Source organism: Ixodes scapularis, unplaced genomic scaffold, assembly GCF_016920785.2.
Source record: "Ixodes scapularis isolate PalLabHiFi unplaced genomic scaffold, ASM1692078v2 ptg000247l_1___fragment_3__unscaffolded, whole genome shotgun sequence".
In the NCBI taxonomy this organism is placed as follows: Eukaryota; Metazoa; Arthropoda; class Arachnida; order Ixodida; family Ixodidae; genus Ixodes; species Ixodes scapularis.
In genome coordinates this window covers 830354-852412 of record NW_024609948.1, presented here as the reverse complement: position 1 = coordinate 852412, position 22059 = coordinate 830354, and the positions used below count along the sequence as shown (strand labels likewise).

General features: G+C 44.3%; 2 protein-coding genes across 2 annotated transcripts; both read left to right on the top strand.

Moving 5' to 3' along the window:
* The first annotated feature begins 6455 nt into the window (after nucleotides 1-6455).
* On the top strand, nucleotides 6456-7796 carry LOC121833989 (piggyBac transposable element-derived protein 4-like). The gene is made up of 2 exons (XM_042287721.1): nucleotides 6456-6725; nucleotides 7012-7796. Exons 1-2 carry the CDS (start codon nucleotides 6641-6643, stop codon nucleotides 7794-7796), a joined length of 870 nt encoding a protein of 289 aa, XP_042143655.1. The 5' UTR covers nucleotides 6456-6640.
* Nucleotides 7786-8976, top strand: LOC121834007 (piggyBac transposable element-derived protein 3-like). The gene is made up of 2 exons (XM_042287742.1): nucleotides 7786-8553; nucleotides 8615-8976. Exons 1-2 carry the CDS (start codon nucleotides 7972-7974, stop codon nucleotides 8765-8767), a joined length of 735 nt encoding a protein of 244 aa, XP_042143676.1. The 5' UTR covers nucleotides 7786-7971; the 3' UTR covers nucleotides 8768-8976.
* Nucleotides 8977-22059: the final 13083 nt, after the last annotated feature.

Below are 22059 nucleotides of genomic sequence, written 5' to 3'. Positions count from 1 at the left end.
GGATACCATACAATTCGGCGGTAAAAATAGTTGCTAGAGGGTTGAGTTGCCTAACTTAACTGTAAGCGAGAGAACAAACTGCACACCCTACGCAAGTCGACGTTTTCGAGCCATCAGTGTAAAAGTGGAGATAGTCACTATATTTCTGCCCTAGCTCTGCGAACTTCCGCAAGAGAACAAAAGGAGGAACAACCTTTTTGCTGTACCTTGAAAGGGACCAATCGTAAGAGATTGGCACCAAGTCCCAAGGAACAACCCTATAGGCCTGTCTCAACAAGGGAGGCTCATCAAAAGAAAGGTGCAGCGACCTTGCCATGCTCTCAGTCCGAAGGCTCAAGGGCCAAACAATACTAGGCTTATTCTCAAAAAGGCGCAGTGATGCAGAGGTCCGCAGAGCGGAGAATGAAGGTTGGTACGGATCCCTATAAACTTTGTAGGCATAACACAGACTAAGATATTGTTTGCGTCGCTCAAGCGACATCTGATGCGTTTAAGCATACAGAGTCAGCACGGGCGACGTGCGAAAAGCACCTGTGGCTAGACGCAGCCCCAAGTGATGGATTGGGTCTAACATCCTCAAAGCAGATGGTCGTGCCGACGCATATACCGGTGCACCGTAATCCAACCGGGACCGCACTAGAGTTATAAATTCGCAGCAGACATTGTCTGTCAGGCCCCCGAGTAGTGTGTGACAGCACCTTAAGAATATTGGAAGATAGTAGGCATTTTTGTTTTAGTTCTTTCAAGTGAGGTACGAATGTTAGCTTTTTGTCGAATATCACGCCTAGAAACTTATGCGCCTCCTTTACAGCGATGGTAAGGTTATTCAGATGCAAGGTAGTATCCGGTGACAACCAGACTTGTACGTAATCCGTTACAAGTAACGAAATTACTTGTAATCCCTTACATTTATCAGTAATTTAGTAACGGAATAATTACATATTTTCTGATGTAATTTTAAAGTAATTCCCTTACATTTTTTACGTAACGGATTTCTTTTAATCCGTTACTTTTTTATTGAAGACCCCCCCCCCCCACTTTTTTTTTCTAAAGGAAGGGTTGTTTTTATTTTGGTAAAGTCGAGCTCAGTGACACTCTCACGCGCAAAGCGAGGCTTGGCACCCTTCAGTTCCGCAAAACCATTTTTGTTTTCAACACCAAGCCCCTAAATTTATATTTGTTTAGACCCTAACAACAATGTAAAAAAAAAAAAGAAATAAAAAACATTTTTACACAAAAAAAAAGGGGGGGGGGGGAGTGGGGTCAAGTTATATCCGCTTTTTTTAGACCCTTTGTTTTTTCTTTGCTATCGAAGGCGGGAAGAGGACACCAAGTGGGTGTATGCCTCTTTGAAAAGCTCGAGGCGGTAAGTGCACAGACAAGAATTAACAATGTCCTTCTCGGTTTTGAGTGACTACGACCATATTCATTATGTTACAACACCAGACAATGCTCCGTATACCCTAAATTCATGTGATATGTGAAAGTGCTATTGCCACAAGCATCCTCGTTCGTTGCTGCACATTTATCTTCTCGAAAACAGGATGTATTTTTTCTTCTGTTTCTTTCACCTTACCCTGTTTTAAAAGCTACTTAATTTTTTGTAGTCCAACTTCTAGAGTTGGCCCACTTCATTTGTGAATTCCAGCCAGGTTATCTGCATCTCAGTCACCCCTTTTGTGAGTCAGCTTTTTGTGAGCACTTTCCAAAATGGTAATAGTCTTCCTTTCTTCTTCTTCCCGTTTTTCCCCCAGCAGGACGCATCTTATCTCAAGCAGATATTCTTACAAATAAAACATAATGGTGGCTGACGTAGACTTGATATTCTGGGCTTGGGGAGAGAGTGAAACTCAAGAGTGGGGCCATAGCGCGGCTTACTTCGTTCTATGCCCTTCGCTGCCCGTGGCATCAGCGGACGTCTATCTGGAGAACACCGGAGTAAAATGCAGTCGATTCGTGCTCCGTGCGTTTTTAAACGGCACCAAAAAAGGTACACACGACAAACGTGCGTTTACATTTCCTTGTTTTAACCGACGTTCTAATTAATTGTTGTTATGAGTTTCCTTTTTTTCGATTACTATATTCATTTACTGGAAACTTTTATTTATTCACCAACGTCTCAACCGAGGCTCAACCTGTTCAGAACCAAAGGAAGGAGAATATCGAGCCAAACCTTATTTACTATTTAATTATCACCTTACTGTTACAACGATGTTTTGCTATTGCCTGGCAATATATGCCGGTATAGTAAGATGGGCATAAATCAATTCTTATTCTAGTTTTGGCTAGATGTATGATGACTTCTACAGCTTTGCGATTTTGAGAATCGAGAATTTTAGTCGATCGGTCCGATCACTCCATTAACGATACCCGATACTCCGCCGTCGCCTGTCCGCAAATGGGACAGGTTGCAACAATAAAAACTTGAATAACCCTCTTCCTTTTGTTTCTTAATTGAAGGCAATATTCTTGAAAGTAACGCCACGAAAGTAACGGATTACTTTTTGGGGTAACGGTCACTTACTTTTATGGAAGGGTAATTGTAATTGTAATAAATTACAATTTAGCCTTGAGTAATTGTAACTGTAATTCCTTACTATTTTTCAGTAACGTGCACAAGTCTGGCGACAACCCTCGACGCAGCGAAAACGGAACTCATACGGTTTTGTCGGGGGGAAACGAAACCCATTTTCGGCTGCCCACTTGCTCATTCTGTTGATTGTCAGTTGCAGTTGACGTTCGCAACTATACAGGTTGCAAGAAGAAACTGAAATTTGCACATCATCCACATACAGAGAATAAGACACTGTCGGTGGAATATTTAGAATATTGGTGCTGAAACCCGGGACAAATATTCATTAAAATAACTGGACGATATTACTGCTTAAAGCATGGAAATGGGCTTAATGGGACGATGCCCGTTTCAAGCTCGCACCGTGGCGAGAGAGGTTGGGACAGTCAGGTCAGGGAGGTTGGGACAAAAGGCGAAAACGAATCACCTGACTAGGTCCCCAACCCCCGTTACAGCACTCAGCAGCAGGGCACAGGAAATGAATCAAAAACAGCATAAATAAAAAATAAAACAATATCTGAGAAGATAAAAATATGACACTCAAAAATGTACAATCTATTTTGATGTGAACTATAATAGGAATACACACTAGGCACATTGAAGTATACCGTAAGGTATTTTTTGAAAAGAAACACGGACGCTATTGTCTGGGCTAATTCGAACACACTATAATTTCTTTTAAGAAGATCGGGTATCTGGTAGGATGTTTTTTGTGTACCGTAATTAGTTCTTATTTTAGGTTTTGAAAACTGCTGGTGTCTCAAATTGTAATTTGTTTGCTTAAATAAATATGTTTCGTAAAATATTGCGGGATTCTTGTTTATTTGAGTATGAACTAAAATTGCAACCTTTAGGCAAAAAAGATTGTCTAACGTTAATATTCCATGTTTAATAAAGCTAGGGGAAGTCGATTCAGTCCAAGGTAAATTATCAATTGACCTAACTGCGCGTTTTTGCAATGTAAATAATTGCTTAATATTACTTGCTGTAGTTGTCCCCCAGACCAATAAACAGTAATGCAGCCTCGAGTTCACCTGCTATTTCGCAGTATCGCCGCAGTTCTGGTGGTAGAGCTCTCATGCTCGGCCAGCCCGTAGAGCAGAACTCCAGACGTGACAGGATCCTTCCCGATCTCATCTTTGATACGTGAGAGCGTGTTGTTGACGCAGGTAACAGATCCACTGTGAGAACTTCATACTCCAGAACGGCTTCCTCCAGGTCGGCAGCTTCCTTTTCTCCTGCTCCAGTAAGTGGCTTGCGTTACAGCACATCTGCCGGGTGGATCTTCTTTACCGGGATGTGGGAGATCGTTAAGCCATACTCCAGTAGTCGCATGCGGAAACGTTGCAGAAGAGGTCTGAGTTCATCTAGACGCTTCGTGGTGAGAAGTGGCACAAGGGGCTTGTGGTCAGTGTCAATATGAAATTGGAGCCCTAGGAAGTATGTGCGGAAATGGCCACTAGCCCACATGATGGCTAGTGCCTCCTTCTCAATCTGGGCATAGCGTTGCTCAGTTTCCGTTAGTGCCTTGGATGCATAACTGGTCATCGCTCGCCTTGGGACTCCTGGAGGAGCGCAGCACCCAATCCATAGGATGAGGCATCGACCAAGAGTGTCAAGTGGTCTCTTTGGTTGTACATTGCCAATGCCGAGTTTGTGATGAGAGCTGCCTTGGTCTGCTGGAAGGCTTGCTGCTGAGCCTCTCCCCAGTACCAGACTGCATCATGACGAAGTAGGTCTCTCAGTGGTTTAGTTTGTCAGCGATAAGAGCAACAGTAGCGGGCACGGCACGCACAACCGAAGCAGCAGTGGGAGCAGCGGACACGCTTAACTGCGCAACAACGCCGGTCCAACATGACGGATCAAAAAGCAGCGGTTCAAGCGGGAAGCAGCTACTTCAACCCGATTTCAACACAACTGCTGGAAAAGTTCGACTTTCACCAGCCGCACACGTGGAAGACGTGGTTCACGAGATGGCAACGCTACAGGATAATCACCGAGTTGCGTCTCCGCTCTCAAGAAACGCAAGTAAACACGTTTACGCCATGGGCCGCGAAGGGGAGGACGTTCTTTGTTCTTTGAAGCTGACTGAGGACGAAGGCAAGAACTACGAAAATGCCACCATGTACCGGTTGGGCAGGGAGTCAGTACTGTCCGGCGAGTTTGCGTTTATTGTTTTTTCCGGGCACCCCCCGTCTCCCAAGCGGTGGCGCCTTCTCTTGGCCACTCGCCTAACCCTCCGACACTTTGAATAATAAGCATCCATTCATTGACGTGCTGTAACACACTGGATAATTTCAAAAATATATTAACTTATTGGTGGTTCCCAGAACTGATGAAAAAAGTGGTTCTTTTGCTAAAGAGATTATATGGAAGTGATAGATTCCAATGTCTAATGCACTACAAGTAGCAATGCCAACGTGTCTAATTGTTTTTCTTCCGTATTCTATGTGCCTGCTTAAGTACCATTCACTTTACTTTGTATGAAGCAAGTTATGAAGGACAGTAGTTGCGCAGGCATGTAGAACACATAAAAAAAGCATTTCAATTTCGTGTCACTGGCGAAAGGCATTTAAATTTTGTGTCACTAGCGAAGAGCAATCGTGATGTTGCAGTCAAAAGGAAATTGCGTCATTTTCTGTTTGTTTTTAATAAGGCGTCACTTCCCGTACGTCGCAGGCCAGCATGACTAGCGGCAATGCCGCACACCTCACAAATGGCGCTGCACCCAATGAGCCGCCATATTCGCGCCTTATGAGCTTCCATGGAAGCTTTGGTACCATTTATACATAGAGCTTGGATTAGTGATGTGCGAATTATTTGCGTTGGTGGGATATAAGATAGACCGTGACGACAGCGGTTGTCCCTAGAAGAAATATAAGACTTCCGCCCCGTTACGTGCGGGGATTTCAACCCAGACTTTTTGTACAATGTCTTCTGGAGCGGCAACATAACAACCAAGGGGGGCTACTACCACGCGCAGACTGTCAACGTGCCAGGTATGCCGAAAATTCTCCCCCCTAGCATTCCTCTTTTTATAAGTAACTGGTTGATCGAAGTGCATATAACCAAATGCACCTTAATTCAACAATTCCAGAATCTGAAGAACTGTGCGATGTAGTGAGGTGAACGAAGAAAAGGCCGCTCTCAAGCGCAAAGTCAACAGAGTTCATCGAGATGCGCAAGAAGCCTGGAGTGGTGAAAATTAAAGGCAGCTTGCTCGGGTATCGGGTTCCAGTGCGCACCCTGCGGAGCTGCAGACGAACGGGCCCCTGTCCCGAAGCGATGAGCCGCGAGGCTCAGGCTTGTGAGGTGGAGTCTCAGGAGAGGTGGCCTTCTAAGAGCCCGAAAAAGAAGGCTTGCATGATCCCGTCAGTCCTACGCCGCTTTAAAGAGAGCATTGAGACTATGAACAGGCAAGCTCAAACAACTTCCTAAATACATCTTTACCCGCTGCCCTTTGACAGACATCCACAAGCTTGCGAGTGGCAACGCCCCCTTGCTACTCTCGCCACGTGACGCTGCAGCCTTAGGCCACAGTTCACACAGTGAGAATAAAAACACTGAAAATAGACGAGGGACAGACAGTTCTTCCTGCGTGAGCTGCAGTCTATCCAACACACTCTGCTAGAAGTACCTAGCCTTAACCCTTTACTGCACGTTGTTGCATATTCGCAACATAGCGATAAACGACGATAAAAACATCTACAAAATGCATTCAGTGCTAGTTCCGCACGTTGTTGCATTTCTGCAACATACATCCGCGAGGCGAGCCGTCCAGTGCTGCCATCTGTACTCAGGCGGCGAAACTGCTCTCTAAAAAGCGTGACAGCCACCACGTGGACGCTCAACAAGTGACATAGGTAAGCCTTGACTACTGCATATCACGTTCTATACAGTGTAATGCAAAACAAAAAATTTGCGACTCAACTTAATGTCCTGCTGATTATGTAAATACTAAAAACCTTAAGATTATCGACGAAGTTTGTCTTTGGAAGCAAAAAATAGCTATGTTGCACAGATGCAACAACGTGCACGACGGTGTTTTTTCTTCGTAGAGCAGACACAATGGACCCCAAACGGTTTTACAGCCGTGGAATTCCTTCCGACAGTGAGGACAGCGAGCTCTCCGGCAGTGACGATGACTCTGATTGTAAGTTAATGTTTTTTTTCTGGAAATCCAACTTTTTTTCACGTAGAGAATAAAATTAGAAGCAGTGTAGGCTTTATTGACAGAGATTTTCGGAAGAGACCATCCTTCGTCAGGTGTAACTACACACAATTGCAAAGTTGTAGGGTTGTTTTCACGCTTTCAAAGAGCACACTTAGAACCGCCAGGGAAGATAGTCCCCTATACAATGTAGAATTTCTCTCCAAATTATTTATTTTACTGCTCATTGTATGAGTTGTACGAGACGCTGTTATTTTTTGTACCCCAGATGTCCAACCCCCTGCAAAATGTAGTGCCAGTTCAAGCGAGGCGAGTACAAGCTCTGACGAAGAGGAAGCTCCCGCAAGCCAACCAGCTGATCAGTCATCAACTCAATCTAAGAGAAGAATTATCTGGAAGAATGCAAGCCTGATGCGGGATCCTGAAACAGTGAAGTTCACTGGACAAAATGAGCTTCCGCAGGAAGTTTCAGAGTTGGAAACACCTTTCCAATACTTCAAGTTCATCTTTCCAGGCGCTCTTATTTCGCTTATTGCAAATGAGAGCAATTTGTACTCAGTCCAGAAGGATGCCAGTAAGCCCCTCTGCACCAGTGCCGAGGAGATTGAAGTTTTTCTAGGCACCTGCATGTGGATGTCTATAATTCAGCTGAAGAACACTAGGTGGTACTGGAGTGAAGCTACCAGAGTAAGCCAAGTAGCTGACCACCTCACGGTGACACGCTTCGAACAGTTGAAGCACAACCTTCACTTTGTGGACAACAGCTCTCTCGGCCCAAGAGATGATCCTGATAGAGACCGGCTTGCAAAGATACGACCGCTCGTCGATGCTGTAAATGAACAGTTGTCGCTGATACCGCTTGAAGAGCACTTGTCTGTGGATGAACAGATTATACCTTTCAAAGGCGCAAGTGCACTGAAACAGTACTGTCCCCAGAAACCAAAAAAATGGGGGTACAAAGTATTTGTTCTCTCAGGAGTAAGTGGCTTCTCGTACAAGCTAGAACTGTACACGGGACAAGAATTCTGCCCCAAGACGTGCAGGAGAGCCTGACTGTGGAGCAAGCGGGAACATTGTTGTTCGATTGTGCAGGTTAATCCCAAGAGGAGTCCACCACAAAGTGTATTTCGATAACTACTTCAACTGTCCAACCCTTTAGGTGTCCCTGGAAAAAGAAACCGTGCACTGCATTGGTACAGTCCGGATCAACCGAGTAACGGGTATCAGCATGCCATCTGACAAGGAAATGAAACAGAAAGGAAGGGGAAGCTTTGAAGAGAAGGTAGCGACCCTGGATGGCATTCAGCTGTCGTGTACAAGGTGGCAAGACAACAGAGCCGTCACCTTGCTGTCCACCTTTGTTGGGGCAGAGCCTGTCCTAACTGCGCCAAGGTGGAGCCAAAAAGAAAAGGAGAGGCGCGACATACCGTGTCCGTCGGTGATAGGCGCTTATAACAAGCACATGGGAGGAGTGGATCTCTTAGACTCTCTGATCTCCCTCTACCGCGCCCATCTCCGATCGAAGAAATGGTACTTTCGTATTTTTCTTCATATTCTCGACTTGACGGCTGTAAATGCCTGGCTGCTGTACAGGAGGAGTGCCGAGACTACTTCCGATCAACCAACACGAAAGCTAATGCCATTAGCAGAGTTCAAGGTGGACCTCGCCACGTCACTCTGCAAAGCAGGAAAAAATCAACTGAAGAAAAGGGGAAGGCCCAGCAATGAGTCCGTGGAGCAAGGCATCCAGCTGAAGAAGACAAGAGGTCCTTCAGCACCGTGTCCACCTCAAGATGTCAGGATTGATCAGGTATTATCACTGGCGAATTAATCTGTGTTACAAACCTCACTGTTCATACTTCTATGCTCAGGTTGGCCACTGGGTGCTTTGGAGTCAGAAGCGACAGCGTTGCAAGTTTCCTGGATGCAGGGGCATTTGTATGAGCTACTGCTCTAAGTGTGGCACTCACCTGTGCTCAACAAGCAAGAATAACTGCTTTCTTTTGTATCACACAAGCAAATGAGGCCACATCTCTCACTGATGTCTGTAAATACAAGTTTGGCTCTGGTTCACAAATTTTTAGCATTCGGCTATAAATATTTCGTTATTTCCATCTTGTTGCAAATATGCAACATACCTATCTTTTTTCGATATAAATTTTTCCGAAACTTTGAAATTTATTTTAGTGATAGTATTGTGATAACTGTGGTATTCTACTTCTGCTGGAATAAAATTGTGAAAAAATAAAAAGTTGTGCAGTAAAGGGCTAAGCCACTCGTCGACGCTTGCCGTCTGTGTTTTCTCCAAGACTTCAACACGTACAGCTGTTATTGGCCTCTTCGCCCAGCTGCCCGCCACGGCCCAGTACGTGCTGAGCGCCCCAGGCTCCGCCTGGGTGCGAAACGGGTGCGACGACAATGATGTCGAGGCCAATCCAGGTCCGGTTCGCACCCCGTTGAGCATGTCTGGGGTCGCTGCCGACTGTGGCTACTCAGACTGCTTTCCTCAGAATTTCCAGCAGCGGTCGTATGCACAACTTAATGCGGAGGAAGCGTGGTGTGCCAACATAAAAATAGCTTTTTTGTTGTTGTTAGTGTACTGCAGTGATTTTACCAGTTTACATGTGGTTCTCAACAAATTCCGCTTTTTGTGTGAGTCCTTGCAACGAGACATTAGTTTTTATTTTTGCTAACATATCCATGTATGAATGTGTGCGTTCTACGCACTGATTATACTCATCAACTTAAAAAAGCTAGTTTTGCACATAATTCATGCGCTGTACGATGTAGTTCTGCCATATACAGCTGCTACAAAACAGAAAAACACAGTTCTTTTGCATCAGCACCTTCATTACACTGCTCAACAATAGCTTGCCATATTTTCCAAGGTCGATCTGGTAAGTCCTAGCACCAATACCAGACAAGCCATTGGTAATTCAAAAGGAGCCTAACAATGCCTTTCGGTTTGCGAGTTCGTGTGCATGCCATTCAGAGTGAAAAGCACTCCGACGAACTTTCCGTGATCTGTGGACCAGGTGTAACAAGGACTTCCATTCCGTTATGCCTACATTCACCATATTCTCGTTGTACTCATGGCATCTTCATATTCTAGTAGCTCTTTTTAAGGGGGGGACACTACCCAAAAACGTTAATATTTGAACCACTTGCCTGATTTAAATGACATTTACAGGGCTTGTTTCTGTTGATGTTAAGAACATTTCTGCCAATTTTTGTTAACTTGGGTGAAGCACAAAAAAAATTGCAAACGTTCAAAGACGAAAGTGGGCGTGTCTGTGTAGGAAAACTATCGTTTTGAAATTACTTATAAATATGTCGTTTTCATGTGTTACATTGCATTAGGACAGTTCAGAGCAGATAACTATGGAGCTATATTTCTATGTTATACCATCTTTCATGACAAAAAAGCCACATAAACACAATACAGTTTTTTAGATTTCCATCCTTTGTCCAAATTTTTAGTTTTTGAGCATGAAAAATGACAAAAATAAAAAATACAAGCTCATAGTTATCTTCCCCTTTAAATTTCACCCCAGAAAAACTCGTAGAAATGAATCCAAGTTGCGTATTAACAAAACGATAGTTTTCCTAAAGTGAAATTTATGCCAAAAAGTGGAACGGAGAAAAATGTGTTCAAGGTACTCCAACCTCTACCTTCTCTTTAGCATTGGTGGACCGAAAATAATTTATAAAAAATTAACTATGCAGTGTAAACTAATGAAACTTTCTGGGAATACTCTCTAGATGTTGGTGGATGTAAATAGGACATTTTTCAAAATCAACTTTTTTTTGCAGAAATTGTTTTTTCTGGGTAGTGTCCCCCCTTAAGCTGAGTGTCGTCATGCACTCCACAAAAAGAAGAGGTGCAGCAGATTAGTAACCATCCGAATGTTTAGCTACTTACCTACAGACTTATTTTTAATGTTGAAGCAGATTACAGTCATGCTGAGATGCTGGGACAAGAAGTTAACTGGACAAGCTCTCCGAGCACTTACTCTCAACGCTCTTGATACAACTCAACTTCTGATGCCATGCTTCAACATGCATAAACCCTGTCCTAGAAAAAGAAATCTCTAAGGTGCCAATTTCCCGCACAGCTGGATCCGAACCGCAGCAGAACACCCTTTAGTCCAGGGTACCGTCCTAGGTCATACCGTTACTGCTGTGGCCGAGGATCAGTTGTAACCATGGTGCCACCTGCTCAGCGACCAGGGTGAGGGATACAAGGATTCAGCGTCTGGCTGCTCCTCTTCAAGTGTCATCGTTTTGCACGCCATCTTACACTGATGACAAGTTTCCATATCAAAGTCATATAAAGACCTGATTGTCTCCTTAGTTAGGAATGCCAAGAGTGCAGAAACTTGTTCCAGCTGGGGAGAAAGAGAGGAAGCAGCCAGCACTTGGTTGTATGGTCTTCTGCCTTTTGGCTGCCTCAGGCACTCGGCTGTGTGGAAGTTGTGCCATTAAACACCTTGAACCTTGAACCTTACTGCATATGAACAATTTATTGATTACAGTGTGACTGCTGGAGATAATTTTTGCTCACTAAACAAGGGAAACTGCTGTTCTTGCAGCTCCTGCCATGGAGCTAATCAAAACCCTCATGATCTTGAAGGACTTCGCAACTTGTCTTGTCGAGGAATTATGGTATGGAACTTCTGCCGATCTCTTAAGACCCCAGCTCTCAACAGAACTTTCTTTGCTTTCCGATGGGGGAGTAGACAGGGGCGGGGAGCCACTGCCGCCCTTGTTGCCTTCATAAAACTAACACGCCTGTTTAGCAGGAGGCTCCAGCGGTTCTGACATAAATATATAATCTTCAATTTGATGAACACACACAAAGCATCACAAAATGCTGGCAGTTGCCTAACTTAACTGTAAGCGAGAGAACAAACTGCACACCCTACGCAAGTCGACGTTTTCGAGCCATCAGTGTAAAAGTGGAGATAGTCACTATATTTCTGCCCTAGCTCTGCGAACTTCCGCAAGAGAACAAAAGGAGGAACAACCTTTTTGCTGTACCTTGAAAGGGACCAATCGTAAGAGATTGGCACCAAGTCCCAAGGAACAACCCTATAGGCCTGTCTCAACAAGGGAGGCTCATCAAAAGAAAGGTGCAGCGACCTTGCCATGCTCTCAGTCCGAAGGCTCAAGGGCCAAACAATACTAGGCTTATTCTCAAAAAGGCGCAGTGATGCAGAGGTCCGCAGAGCGGAGAATGAAGGTTGGTACGGATCCCTATAAACTTTGTAGGCATAACACAGACTAAGATATTGTTTGCGTCGCTCAAGCGACATCTGATGCGTTTAAGCATACAGAGTCAGCACGGGCGACGTGCGAAAAGCACCTGTGGCTAGACGCAGCCCCAAGTGATGGATTGGGTCTAACATCCTCAAAGCAGATGGTCGTGCCGACGCATATACCGGTGCACCGTAATCCAACCGGGACCGCACTAGAGTTATAAATTCGCAGCAGACATTGTCTGTCAGGCCCCCGAGTAGTGTGTGACAGCACCTTAAGAATATTGGAAGATAGTAGGCATTTTTGTTTTAGTTCTTTCAAGTGAGGTACGAATGTTAGCTTTTTGTCGAATATCACGCCTAGAAACTTATGCGCCTCCTTTACAGCGATGGTAAGGTTATTCAGATGCAAGGTAGTATCCGGTGACAACCAGACTTGTACGTAATCCGTTACAAGTAACGAAATTACTTGTAATCCCTTACATTTATCAGTAATTTAGTAACGGAATAATTACATATTTTCTGATGTAATTTTAAAGTAATTCCCTTACATTTTTTACGTAACGGATTTCTTTTAATCCGTTACTTTTTTATTGAAGACCCCCCCCCCCCCCCCCACTTTTTTTTTCTAAAGGAAGGGTTGTTTTTATTTTGGTAAAGTCGAGCTCAGTGACACTCTCACGCGCAAAGCGAGGCTTGGCACCCTTCAGTTCCGCAAAACCATTTTTGTTTTCAACACCAAGCCCCTAAATTTATATTTGTTTAGACCCTAACAACAATGTAAAAAAAAAAAAAAGAAATAAAAAACATTTTTACACAAAAAAAAAGGGGGGGGGGGGAGTGGGGTCAAGTTATATCCGCTTTTTTTAGACCCTTTGTTTTTTCTTTGCTATCGAAGGCGGGAAGAGGACACCAAGTGGGTGTATGCCTCTTTGAAAAGCTCGAGGCGGTAAGTGCACAGACAAGAATTAACAATGTCCTTCTCGGTTTTGAGTGACTACGACCATATTCATTATGTTACAACACCAGACAATGCTCCGTATACCCTAAATTCATGTGATATGTGAAAGTGCTATTGCCACAAGCATCCTCGTTCGTTGCTGCACACTTATCTTCTCGAAAACAGGATGTATTTTTTCTTCTGTTTCTTTCACCTTACCCTGTTTTAAAAGCTACTTAATTTTTTGTAGTCCAACTTCTAGAGTTGGCCCACTTCATTTGTGAATTCCAGCCAGGTTATCTGCATCTCAGTCACCCCTTTTGTGAGTCAGCTTTTTGTGAGCACTTTCCAAAATGGTAATAGTCTTCCTTTCTTCTTCTTCCCGTTTTTCCCCCAGCAGGACGCATCTTATCTCAAGCAGATATTCTTACAAATAAAACATAATGGTGGCTGACGTAGACTTGATATTCTGGGCTTGGGGAGAGAGTGAAACTCAAGAGTGGGGCCATAGCGCGGCTTACTTCGTTCTATGCCCTTCGCTGCCCGTGGCATCAGCGGACGTCTATCTGGAGAACACCGGAGTAAAATGCAGTCGATTCGTGCTCCGTGCGTTTTTAAACGGCACCAAAAAAGGTACACACGACAAACGTGCGTTTACATTTCCTTGTTTTAACCGACGTTCTAATTAATTGTTGTTATGAGTTTCCTTTTTTTCGATTACTATATTCATTTACTGGAAACTTTTATTTATTCACCAACGTCTCAACCGAGGCTCAACCTGTTCAGAACCAAAGGAAGGAGAATATCGAGCCAAACCTTATTTACTATTTAATTATCACCTTACTGTTACAACGATGTTTTGCTATTGCCTGGCAATATATGCCGGTATAGTAAGATGGGCATAAATCAATTCTTATTCTAGTTTTGGCTAGATGTATGATGACTTCTACAGCTTTGCGATTTTGAGAATCGAGAATTTTAGTCGATCGGTCCGATCACTCCATTAACGATACCCGATACTCCGCCGTCGCCTGTCCGCAAATGGGACAGGTTGCAACAATAAAAACTTGAATAACCCTCTTCCTTTTGTTTCTTAATTGAAGGCAATATTCTTGAAAGTAACGCCACGAAAGTAACGGATTACTTTTTGGGGTAACGGTCACTTACTTTTATGGAAGGGTAATTGTAATTGTAATAAATTACAATTTAGCCTTGAGTAATTGTAACTGTAATTCCTTACTATTTTTCAGTAACGTGCACAAGTCTGGCGACAACCCTCGACGCAGCGAAAACGGAACTCAAACGGTTTTGTCGGGGGGAAACGAAACCCATTTTCGGCTGCCCACTTGCTCATTCTGTTGATTGTCAGTTGCAGTTGACGTTCGCAACTATACAGGTTGCAAGAAGAAACTGAAATTTGCACATCATCCACATACAGAGAATAAGACACTGTCGGTGGAATATTTAGAATATTGGTGCTGAAACCCGGGACAAATATTCATTAAAATAACTGGACGATATTACTGCTTAAAGCATGGAAATGGGCTTAATGGGACGATGCCCGTTTCAAGCTCGCACCGTGGCGAGAGAGGTTGGGACAGTCAGGTCAGGGAGGTTGGGACAAAAGGCGAAAACGAATCACCTGACTAGGTCCCCAACCCCCGTTACAGCACTCAGCAGCAGGGCACAGGAAATGAATCAAAAACAGCATAAATAAAAAATAAAACAATATCTGAGAAGATAAAAATATGACACTCAAAAATGTACAATCTATTTTGATGTGAACTATAATAGGAATACACACTAGGCACATTGAAGTATACCGTAAGGTATTTTTTGAAAAGAAACACGGACGCTATTGTCTGGGCTAATTCGAATACACAATAATTTCTGTTAAGAAGATCGGTTATCTGGTAGGATGTTTTTTGTGTACCGTAATTAGTTCTTATTTTAGGTTTTGAAAACTGCTGGTGTCTCAAATTGTAATTTGTTTGCTTAAATAAATATGTTTCGTAAAATATTGCGGGATTCGTGTTTATTTGAGTATGAACTAAAATTGCAACCTTTAGGCAAAAAAGATTGTCTAACGTTAATATTCCATGTTTAATAAAGCTAGGGGAAGTCGATTCAGTCCAAGGTAAATTATCAATTGACCTAACTGCGCGTTTTTGCAATGTAAATAATTGCTTAATATTACTTGCTGTAGTTGTCCCCCAGACCAATAAACAGTAATGCAGCCTCGAGTTCACCTGCTATTTCGCAGTATCGCCGCAGTTCTGGTGGTAGAGCTCTCATGCTCGGCCAGCCCGTAGAGCAGAACTCCAGACGTGACAGGATCCTTCCCGATCTCATCTTTGATACGTGAGAGCGTGTTGTTGACGCAGGTAACAGATCCACTGTGAGAACTTCATACTCCAGAACGGCTTCCTCCAGGTCGGCAGCTTCCTTTTCTCCTGCTCCAGTAAGTGGCTTGCGTTACAGCACATCTGCCGGGTGGATCTTCTTTACCGGGATGTGGGAGATCGTTAAGCCATACTCCAGTAGTCGCATGCGGAAACGTTGCAGAAGAGGTCTGAGTTCATCTAGACGCTTCGTGGTGAGAAGTGGCACAAGGGGCTTGTGGTCAGTGTCAATATGAAATTGGAGCCCTAGGAAGTATGTGCGGAAATGGCCACTAGCCCACATGATGGCTAGTGCCTCCTTCTCAATCTGGGCATAGCGTTGCTCAGTTTCCGTTAGTGCCTTGGATGCATAACTGGTCATCGCTCGCCTTGGGACTCCTGGAGGAGCGCAGCACCCAATCCATAGGATGAGGCATCGACCAAGAGTGTCAAGTGGTCTCTTTGGTTGTACATTGCCAATGCCGAGTTTGTGATGAGAGCTGCCTTGGTCTGCTGGAAGGCTTGCTGCTGAGCCTCTCCCCAGTACCAGACTGCATCATGACGAAGTAGGTCTCTCAGTGGTTTAGTTTGTCAGCGATAAGAGCAACAGTAGCGGGCACGGCACGCACAACCGAAGCAGCAGTGGGAGCAGCGGACACGCTTAACTGCGCAACAACGCCGGTCCAACATGACGGATCAAAAAGCAGCGGTTCAAGCGGGAAGCAGCTACTTCAACCCGATTTCAACACAACTGCTGGAAAAGTTCGACTTTCACCAGCCGCACACGTGGAAGACGTGGTTCACGAGATGGCAACGCTACAGGATAATCACCGAGTTGCGTCTCCGCTCTCAAGAAACGCAAGTAAACACGTTTACGCCATGGGCCGCGAAGGGGAGGACGTTCTTTGTTCTTTGAAGCTGACTGAGGACGAAGGCAAGAACTACGAAAATGCCACCATGTACCGGTTGGGCAGGGAGTCAGTACTGTCCGGCGAGTTTGCGTTTATTGTTTTTTCCGGGCACCCCCCGTCTCCCAAGCGGTGGCGCCTTCTCTTGGCCACTCGCCTAACCCTCCGACACTTTGAATAATAAGCATCCATTCATTGACGTGCTGTAACACACTGGATAATTTCAAAAATATATTAACTTATTGGTGGTTCCCAGAACTGATGAAAAAAGTGGTTCTTTTGCTAAAGAGATTATATGGAAGTGATAGATTCCAATGTCTAATGCACTACAAGTAGCAATGCCAACGTGTCTAATTGTTTTTCTTCCGTATTCTATGTGCCTGCTTAAGTACCATTCACTTTACTTTGTATGAAGCAAGTTATGAAGGACAGTAGTTGCGCAGGCATGTAGAACACATAAAAAAAGCATTTCAATTTCGTGTCACTGGCGAAAGGCATTTAAATTTTGTGTCACTAGCGAAGAGCAATCGTGATGTTGCAGTCAAAAGGAAATTGCGTCATTTTCTGTTTGTTTTTAATAAGGCGTCACTTCCCGTACGTCGCAGGCCAGCATGACTAGCGGCAATGCCGCACACCTCACAAATGGCGCTGCACCCAATGAGCCGCCATATTCGCGCCTTATGAGCTTCCATGGAAGCTTTGGTACCATTTATACATAGAGCTTGGATTAGTGATGTGCGAATTATTTGCGTTGGTGGGATATAAGATAGACCGTGACGACAGCGGTTGTCCCTAGAAGAAATATAAGACTTCCGCCCCGTTACGTGCGGGGATTTCAACCCAGACTTTTTGTACAATGTCTTCTGGAGCGGCAACATAACAACCAAGGGGGGCTACTACCACGCGCAGACTGTCAACGTGCCAGGTATGCCGAAAATTCTCCCCCCTAGCATTCCTCTTTTTATAAGTAACTGGTTGATCGAAGTGCATATAACCAAATGCACCTTAATTCAACAATTCCAGAATCTGAAGAACTGTGCGATGTAGTGAGGTGAACGAAGAAAAGGCCGCTCTCAAGCGCAAAGTCAACAGAGTTCATCGAGATGCGCAAGAAGCCTGGAGTGGTGAAAATTAAAGGCAGCTTGCTCGGGTATCGGGTTCCAGTGCGCACCCTGCGGAGCTGCAGACGAACGGGCCCCTGTCCCGAAGCGATGAGCCGCGAGGCTCAGGCTTGTGAGGTGGAGTCTCAGGAGAGGTGGCCTTCTAAGAGCCCGAAAAAGAAGGCTTGCATGATCCCGTCAGTCCTACGCCGCTTTAAAGAGAGCATTGAGACTATGAACAGGCAAGCTCAAACAACTTCCTAAATACATCTTTACCCGCTGCCCTTTGACAGACATCCACAAGCTTGCGAGTGGCAACGCCCCCTTGCTACTCTCGCCACGTGACGCTGCAGCCTTAGGCCACACTTCACACAGTGAGAATAAAAACACTGAAAATAGACGAGGGACAGACACAGTTCTTCCTGCGTGAGCTGCAGTCTATCCAACACACTCTGCTAGAAGTACCTAGCCTTAACCCTTTACTGCACCTTGTTGCATATTCGCAACATAGCGATAAACGACGATAAAAACATCTACAAAATGCATTCAGTGCTAGTTCCGCACGTTGTTGCATTTCTGCAACATACATCCGCGAGGCGAGCCGTCCAGTGCTGCCATCTGTACTCAGGCGGCGAAACTGCTCTCTAAAAAGCGTGACAGCCACCACGTGGACGCTCAACAAGTGACACAGGTAAGCCTTGACTACTGCATATCACGTTCTATACAGTGTAATGCAAAACAAAAAATTTGCGACTCAACTTAATGTCCTGCTGATTATGTAAATACTAAAAACCTTAAGATTATCGACGAAGTTTGTCTTTGGAAGCAAAAAATAGCTATGTTGCACAGATGCAACAACGTGCACGACGGTGTTTTTTCTTCGTAGAGCAGACACAATGGACCCCAAACGGTTTTACAGCCGTGGAATTCCTTCCGACAGTGAGGACAGCGAGCTCTCCGGCAGTGACGATGACTCTGATTGTAAGTTAATGTTTTTTTCTGGAAATCCAACTTTTTTTCACGTAGAGAATAAAATTAGAAGCAGTGTAGGCTTTATTGACAGAGATTTTCGGAAGAGACCATCCTTCGTCAGGTGTAACTACACACAATTGCAAAGTTGTAGGGTTGTTTTCACGCTTTCAAAGAGCACACTTAGAACCGCCAGGGAAGATAGTCCCCTATACAATGTAGAATTTCTCTCCAAATTATTTATTTTACTGCTCATTGTATGAGTTGTACGAGACGCTGTTATTTTTTGTACCCCAGATGTCCAACCCCCTGCAAAATGTAGTGCCAGTTCAAGCGAGGCGAGTACAAGCTCTGACGAAGAGGAAGCTCCCGCAAGCCAACCAGCTGATCAGTCATCAACTCAATCTAAGAGAAGAATTATCTGGAAGAATGCAAGCCTGATGCGGGATCCTGAAACAGTGAAGTTCACTGGACAAAATGAGCTTCCGCAGGAAGTTTCAGAGTTGGAAACACCTTTCCAATACTTCAAGTTCATCTTTCCAGGCGCTCTTATTTCGCTTATTGCAAATGAGAGCAATTTGTACTCAGTCCAGAAGGATGCCAGTAAGCCCCTCTGCACCAGTGCCGAGGAGATTGAAGTTTTTCTAGGCACCTGCATGTGGATGTCTATAATTCAGCTGAAGAACACTAGGTGGTACTGGAGTGAAGCTACCAGAGTAAGTCAAGTAGCTGACCACCTCACGGTGACACGCTTCGAACAGTTGAAGCACAACCTTCACTTTGTGGACAACAGCTATCTCGGCCCAAGAGATGATCCTGATAGAGACCGGCTTGCAAAGATACGACCGCTCGTCGATGCTGTAAATGAACAGTTGTCGCTGATACCGCTTGAAGAGCACTTGTCTGTGGATGAACAGATTATACCTTTCAAAGGCGCAAGTGCACTGAAACAGTACTGTCCCCAGAAACCAAAAAAATGGGGGTACAAAGTATTTGTTCTCTCAGGAGTAATTGGCTTCTCGTACAAGCTAGAACTGTACACGGGACAAGAATTCTGCCCCAAGACGTGCAGGAGAGCCTGACTGTGGAGCAAGCGGGAACATTGTTGTTCGATTGTGCAGGTTAATCCCAAGAGGAGTCCACCACAAAGTGTATTTCGATAACTACTTCAACTGTCCAACCCTTTAGGTGTCCCTGGAAAAAGAAACCGTGCACTGCATTGGTACAGTCCGGATCAACCGAGCAACGGGTATCAGCATGCCATCTGACAAGGAAATGAAACAGAAAGGAAGGGGAAGCTTTGAAGAGAAGGTAGCGACCCTGGATGGCATTCAGCTGTCGTGTACAAGGTGGCAAGACAACAGAGCCGTCACCTTGCTGTCCACCTTTGTTGGGGCAGAGCCTGTCCTAACTGCGCCAAGGTGGAGCCAAAAAGAAAAGGAGAGGCGCGACATACCGTGTCCGTCGGTGATAGGCGCTTATAACAAGCACATGGGAGGAGTGGATCTCTTAGACTCTCTGATCTCCCTCTACCGCGCCCATCTCCGATCGAAGAAATGGTACTTTCGTATTTTTCTTCATATTCTCGATTTGACGGCTGTAAATGCCTGGCTGCTGTACAGGAGGAGTGCCGAGACTACTTCCGATCAACCAACACGAAAGCTAATGCCATTAGCAGAGTTCAAGGTGGACCTCGCCACGTCACTCTGCAAAGCAGGAAAAAATCAACTGAAAAAAGGGGAAGGCCCAGCAATGAGTCCGTGGAGCAAGGCATCCAGCTGAAGAAGACAAGAGGTCCTTCAGCACCGTGTCCACCTCAAGATGTCAGGATTGATCAGGTATTATCACTGGCGAATTAATCTGTGTTACAAGCCTCACTGTTCATACTTCTATGCTCAGGTTGGCCACTGGGTGCTTTGGAGTCAGAAGCGACAGCGTTGCAAGTTTCCTGGATGCAAGGGCATTTGTATGAGCTACTGCTCTAAGTGTGGCACTCACCTGTGCTCAACAAGCAAGAATAACTGCTTTCTTTTGTATCACACAAGCAAATGAGGCCACATCTCTCACTGATGTCTGTAAATACAAGTTTGGCTCTGGTTCACAAATTTTTAGCATTCGGCTATAAATATTTCGTTATTTCCATCTTGTTGCAAATATGCAACATACCTATCTTTTTTCGATATAAATTTTTCCGAAACTTTGAAATTTATTTTAGTGATAGTATTGTGATAACTGTGGTATTCTACTTCTGCTGGAATAAAATTGTGAAAAAATAAAAAGTTGTGCAGTAAAGGGTTAAGCCACTCGTCGACGCTTGCCGTCTGTGTTTTCTCCAAGACTTCAACACGTACAGCTGTTATTGGCCTCTTCGCCCAGCTGCCCGCCACGGCCCAGTACGTGCTGAGCGCCCCAGGCTCCGCCTGGGTGCGAAACGGGTGCGACGACAATGATGTCGAGGCCAATCCAGGTCCGGTTCGCACCCCGTTGAGCATGTCTGGGGTCGCTGCCGACTGTGGCTACTCAGACTGCTTTCCTCAGAATTTCCAGCAGCGGTCGTATGCACAATTTAATGCGGAGGAAGCGTGGTGTGCCAACATAAAAATAGCTTTTTTGTTGTTTTTAGTGTACTGCAGTGATTTTACCAGTTTACATGTGGTTCTCAACAAATTCCGCTTTTTGTGTGAGTCCTTGCAACGAGACATTAGTTTTTATTTTTGCTAACATATCCATGTATGAATGTGTGCGTTCTACGCACTGATTATACTCATCAACTTAAAAAAGCTAGTTTTGCACATAATTCATGCGCTGTACGATGTAGTTCTGCCATATACAGCTGCTACAAAACAGAAAAACACAGTTCTTTTGCATCAGCACCTTCATTACACTGCTCAACAATAGCTTGCCATATTTTCCAAGGTCGATCTGGTAAGTCCTAGCACCAATACCAGACAAGCCATTGGTAATTCAAAAGGAGCCTAACAATGCCTTTCGGTTTACGAGTTCGTGTGCATGCCATTCAGAGTGAAAAGCACTCCGACGAACTTTCCGTGATCTGTGGACCAGGTGTAACAAGGACTTCCATTCCGTTATGCCTACATTCACCATATTCTCGTTGTACTGATGGCATCTTCATATTCTAGTAGCTCTTTTTAAGGGGGGGACACTACCCAAAAACGTTAATATTTGAACCACTTGCCTGATTTAAATGACATTTACAGGGCTTGTTTCTGTTGATGTTAAGAACATTTCTGCCAATTTTTGTTAACTTGGGTGAAGCACAAAAAAAATTGCAAACGTTCAAAGACGAAAGTGGGCGTGTCTGTGTAGGAAAACTATCGTTTTGAAATTACTTATAAATATGTCGTTTTCATGTGTTACATTGCATTAGGACAGTTCAGAGCAGATAACTATGGAGCTATATTTCTATGTTATACCATCTTTCATGACAAAAAAGCCACATAAACACAATACAGTTTTTTAGATTTCCATCCTTTGTCCAAATTTTTAGTTTTTGAGCATGAAAAATGACAAAAATAAAAAATACAAGCTCATAGTTATCTTCCCCTTTAAATTTCACCCCAGAAAAACTCGTAGAAATGAATCCAAGTTGCGTATTAACAAAACGATAGTTTTCCTAAAGTGAAATTTATGCCAAAAAGTGGAACGGAGAAAAATGTGTTCAAGGTACTCCAACCTCTACCTTCTCTTTAGCATTGGTGGACCGAAAATAATTTATAAAAAATTAACTATGCAGTGTAAA

What these genes read in the sequence shown, in the direction of transcription:
- LOC121833989 (XM_042287721.1), top strand. Translation starts at nt 6,641, where the DNA reads ATGGACCCCAAACGGTTTTACAGCCGTGGAATTCCTTCCGACAGTGAG. An exon ending in CAGTGACGATGACTCTGATT is followed by an intron (nt 6,726 to 7,011) that starts GTAAGTTAATGT and finishes TTTGTACCCCAG; the next exon opens with ATGTCCAACCCCCTGCAAAA.
- LOC121834007 (XM_042287742.1), top strand. Translation starts at nt 7,972, where the DNA reads ATGCCATCTGACAAGGAAATGAAACAGAAAGGAAGGGGAAGCTTTGAA. An exon ending in AAGATGTCAGGATTGATCAG is followed by an intron (nt 8,554 to 8,614) that starts GTATTATCACTG and finishes TTCTATGCTCAG; the next exon opens with GTTGGCCACTGGGTGCTTTG.